Source organism: Austrofundulus limnaeus, unplaced genomic scaffold, assembly GCF_001266775.1.
Source record: "Austrofundulus limnaeus strain Quisiro unplaced genomic scaffold, Austrofundulus_limnaeus-1.0 Scaffold74, whole genome shotgun sequence".
NCBI lineage: Eukaryota > Metazoa > Chordata > Actinopteri > Cyprinodontiformes > Rivulidae > Austrofundulus > Austrofundulus limnaeus.
This window is the reverse complement of record NW_013952476.1, coordinates 1,103,564-1,108,139: the sequence shown is the minus strand read 5'-3', so window position 1 is coordinate 1,108,139 and position 4,576 is coordinate 1,103,564. Positions and strand designations below refer to the sequence as shown.

The following is a 4,576-nucleotide window of genomic DNA, read 5'->3' as shown; positions in this document are numbered from 1 at the left end:
AACCCGTCCAGAAGACCTATACAATTTTTTTTCTTTTTGATTTTTTACCTGGATTACTGAGATGCATCAGGACAAGGATTTAAAGGCTCACACCACTCACTAAAACTACAAGCTGAGCTGTACAGAACTGGGCTGAACAGGGATGTTTTGAACAAAGTCTGCCACAGACATTACAGCAGAACCTCAGAAAATCTGTAGATGTAGATAATTAAATCCTGACCAGCTGTCTGGATGTGCTTGGTTGCAGTCGTGTCCTGCTAACGTTCCGGTTCCTTCTCGCTGACTCCAGCTCATCCTCAGTGTCCTCATCACTGGCTGGACAGGAGTCCATGCCTGTAGCAGCAAGGCGCACGTCAGGCATCTGGAAGTCCTCCTGGGGRAAAAAATAAATAACAGCCACACAAGTGAAACAGTGTGGCACAATCACGACACCAACAGTAAAAGCACTTCAMCTACATGGTCATGTGACCTAAGGTAAAGAACTAGAGATTGGTAACAGTGGGCCCKGTGAAGCTGAGGACATTAGAGATATGTCAGCCAACATTGGGACAAAAACTTTCTGTAACAAGTCATATATCAGTTCAGTAAATTTATTTGAAGGATGTGGTTGAGCAGGGCAGCATATCTATTTCCTTTATCTCCTCTCTTTATTTAACAGAACTCAACTTCAGGATGCAAATCCAATATTAGGAGTGTCCCGATCCGATAACAAAAATCAGAATATTAGCCAAAAAATTAATATCGGATTATATCAGCCTACATCTAAAATCTCCGATATAAGCACTCCGATATAAGCGATATTATCYGGTAGTCCACTCAGAATTTATATCCAGCAGTGCTTGGATCCAGCAAAAATACCTTCAGTGATCTTGAATAGTTATTTTAAGTTTTAAAAATATATTTTTGTTTTTGCTATATTTATTGAGGTCACTTTTAAGGGTCTTATATTTTATTATTTAATAATTGTAGAATATTATTATGTTTATGTTAAAAAACAAATTTTTTTATCATTGTAACCCATTGGTTACTAATAAAAAAGGGACCAGTCTCTCATACCTATTGTTGTTGACTGTTGTTTACTGTTTGACCTAATCAAGATTTTTATATTGAATGATGGAAATTGCTCAATTTATTAAACTCAGTTCAGTGGAACTAGTTTGCTTGAGTAAATTCAACCCTTGATTTCTTAGAGTGTGTGTAAAAGCACTTTTATTTTCCAATTAATGGGCCTCATGCAAGAATTGTTTGTACCAACAGTTTTGTTCTTAAGTTGAGCATACGAGTGATTAAGGAGATCTTGTAGCATTCACCAATTTTCTCGTATTTTTAGATTTTTTTTTTCCAGATATGAAAAAAATTCACGTGTGGTCCAGACCTGTCGTGTATTTTATTTTATTTCTGTGACTATATATGACCCACGGGAGACACAACATTAACAGCAGTCGTCATTTCATCCCTTAGCTTTAGCAGGTCCTGGTTTAATTCCACAGCTGACGCTGCTAAAGATGAGAGATTTTCTTTTCTGGATCTCTGAGAGCAGGACTTCAATCTGCAAATTTGTAAAGTTCTTCTTTTTTAGGCTACTTTGTGATGTCATTTATGAATGGACACTTCCTGGTATCTGGGGCAGGAACAAATATCCTTATATGGTGTTTTTAGGGTGGTAATTATGCTAATCTCCTCTCCTTTTTTTAATCTCCTCTCCTCGTGCACGAACACCTGGATACACATTCATCAGTTTACGCTGCTCATTTATACACTTTTCCTGAAGATAGAAGAGTTTGTTGAATCTGACGTGGCATTTTTGTACGAGCAAAAGTAAGAGACATTTAGGATAAGAATACAAAAATGTGTTGAATGTGTGTTGTGCATGATGCCCATTGTGAGCAGTTTTATGACTTTTACTCAAATAAGTTTCTTATTGGTACTTGTGCTTACAGCTGTTTGTGAGGACAGCTGCAAGTCTTTATCCGTTTAGGTTTTGGGAACAGAATAAACTATTTGTCGTCTAATTGTTCAGGATAATGTGTCTGAAAGGCAAGATTCATTACTGACGTTTAACTATTTCTTCTAGAAGATGTTTCACAAAAAACACTACAACTCCATAGTGCTGGTAATGGAAACGTCAACAGGTTTGTCAGAAGAAGAGGGTGTCACTTGTTGTTCAGTATCAATCACTGATTGCTGCTGACAGCCTACAGGCTAGATTTACGTGAACAAAAAAAGAAAAGAAAAAACAACTTTATAGTAAATAGAAATGTCTGATTTGATTCAGTTATTAAATGATCATGTTTTGTTGTAAAACAACAGAGATTCCTACTTGAAATTAACAAGTTGATTAGCAGAAGAAAAAAAATTAGGAGACACTTGTGGAGCCAGAACCACATAAATGTTTTCACCTGATCATACTGATCAAAGAAGTGTTGTCTTTGTTGCTCCGCCTCTTTAGAACCTGAATCTGATGCGTCATCAGCAGCTCCTCCACTTCCCTGTGTAATGACATTATATTAATATACAGAATAAAATAAAAACCTGTCTTTGTGTTTGGAGTCTCACCGTAACAGGGATCTCCTGCCCCTCCACTCTGCCTCTCTGCATTGCAGGAYGGACCAATTTATTAAAATAAAGCTCCAATTCTCCTTCAGGCAGGTTGACTAAATCCATGTCATCATCTAATGGACAAATGCATTCATGAATGTCTCAATCACAGACTAGGATTAAGTTAGATAGGCTGACTGTATTCAAACTCTCACAGTAAGCTCTTAAAGTGATGAGTAAATGTGTTAGTCATACCTGTGATATCACTGTTCATGCTGTCCACAGACATCAGCTTTTCATTGGCCAGGAAACTCGAGTTACTGCCACTGAAATGGTCACTGTCACTGTCCTCAGCTGCAGCAGATAAGGCCTGAACAGGTGTGTGAAATGTAATGTGAGGAACAACAACACAAGAAAAACTCTTTGTATAATTACAAACTACCAGTCTGAGTTAGACATTATGTACACATTTTAAGTGGAGAATACGTATATGCAAAATATTTCTCTCACACACATTCAATATAAAAAAATATCTAAATTAGGAGGCAAATAATTACAATTACAAAGATGATTATAAACAAACTGATCATCCAGCAGTGAACAAACAAAACTGGTACCTTTACATCTGCACCACTCTTCTGTTCCAGTTGAGCAAACATCAAAAGGCCCGTTGACAAATCTGTCAAAAGTGGCATCATTGACCTTCATTAGTATTTAAACATGTATTAGTGCCACAACCAGGAAGTGCATTTCCAGAACATTAATGACAGATGACTTCTTAATATCAAAGTTATCACTGTCTGAAACAGTGATAGTGGACCGTAACAACTACAACTAATTTCCAGAAGTGCATGCAATTAAAGCTATATTCAGCCTTTTTTTTTTTTTATTCTGGCATTATTATTGTAAGAAACCCAGCAACCCCAAAAGGTTTGATTAATATCCACTATTAAAAAGTCTGCTTTTACCCTTTTGACTCGGTCTAAAGTAAAACAAATCAGTAAAAGATCTACACCCGCAGTGTTTCCCCTACCATTATACAACGAGACAAGCCGCCCCTCTAAGAATTTCACGGCATGTAGTCATTTTTATTTAAATAAGGCCAGATCAAGTCGAGAGCTATTTTTTGCGACCCTCCATATCCACCTCTCACCAAACTTGGGGAAAAAAGACGGCGCAGAGTGAGGCTGAGTGCTGTGTGTGGTCCTCACAAAGATAGGAAGACGTGTGTGAGATTAGACGCGCAGCTCTGCTTTTAATCACGTAGCACCGATGCGACAGCTTYGTAAGCTACTTTTTCTTTCTTTAAAAGAAAGTGTGACAGGTGAAGCCACAGCATGCTTACTACCTTAACAATAATTACTGCCTTTTTTTCTTTCTCTGTGGGTGGGGGGTCAGCTTCACTCAGCTGCAGGTGAACACCTCCCGCATCTCCTGGACTATTTTCCACCGAGGATTACGTCATATTTTATATTTTTTATATTTCTAAAAGCACTTTGCAGCATTTCCCCGTGTGTTCACGTCACGAGCGCAACAAAACCGCGACAGATCAGCTGACTGTTTTTAAAGCGAGGTGCAGCGAACATGTCCACCTGCAGCTCGGCTCTGACCAGCCCAGGAGTTCATACATGTCAACCCCTTTACATGTTTAACGTGTTTAATGAACGTCAAAAGTTTATAATTTGCGCAAAAAATCAGTATTAATCACGCGGGTGGGGTGAAGAGGAGGTGCGCTGACCGCAGCTGCGCGGGGTGGTGGGGAGGAGGAGGAGGGTCTTTTAAAGACGTGTCTACATTTGACTTTTATTTTTTCTAAAATCACAGAGTTCTCTGAGTCAGCTTCAGATGTTTGTAGTTAATCATAATATTTTCTAAATTTAACCAGATGTTTCAATGCCTTTAAATTACACAATAATTTTACTGGAGAAACTTGTCAGTTTGATTAAAAAAACAGTAAAAATATTTTTTTCTGTGCAGAGAACTTCCTCTGCTATAATTTATTTTAATTAAATATATCAAAGCCCCTCAGTTGAAAACA

The 4,576-nt window shown here is 37.9% G+C and overlaps 1 protein-coding gene across 3 annotated transcripts in view; it reads right to left on the bottom strand.

The window, feature by feature from the left end:
- Nucleotides 1–4,576, bottom strand: part of cep192 (centrosomal protein 192) — a 47,772-nt gene that overhangs the window by 32,456 nt on the left and 10,740 nt on the right. For all 3 annotated transcript variants that reach the window (XM_014010851.1, XM_014010849.1, XM_014010850.1), the window contains exons 5-9: nt 3,156–3,217; nt 2,794–2,908; nt 2,557–2,672; nt 2,400–2,489; nt 221–373 (exon numbers count right to left, since the gene is read on the bottom strand). In XM_014010851.1, coding sequence (XP_013866305.1) covers nt 221–373; nt 2,400–2,489; nt 2,557–2,672; nt 2,794–2,908; nt 3,156–3,217 — 536 coding nt within the window. The remainder of the gene's footprint in view (nt 1–220; nt 374–2,399; nt 2,490–2,556; nt 2,673–2,793; nt 2,909–3,155; nt 3,218–4,576) is intronic.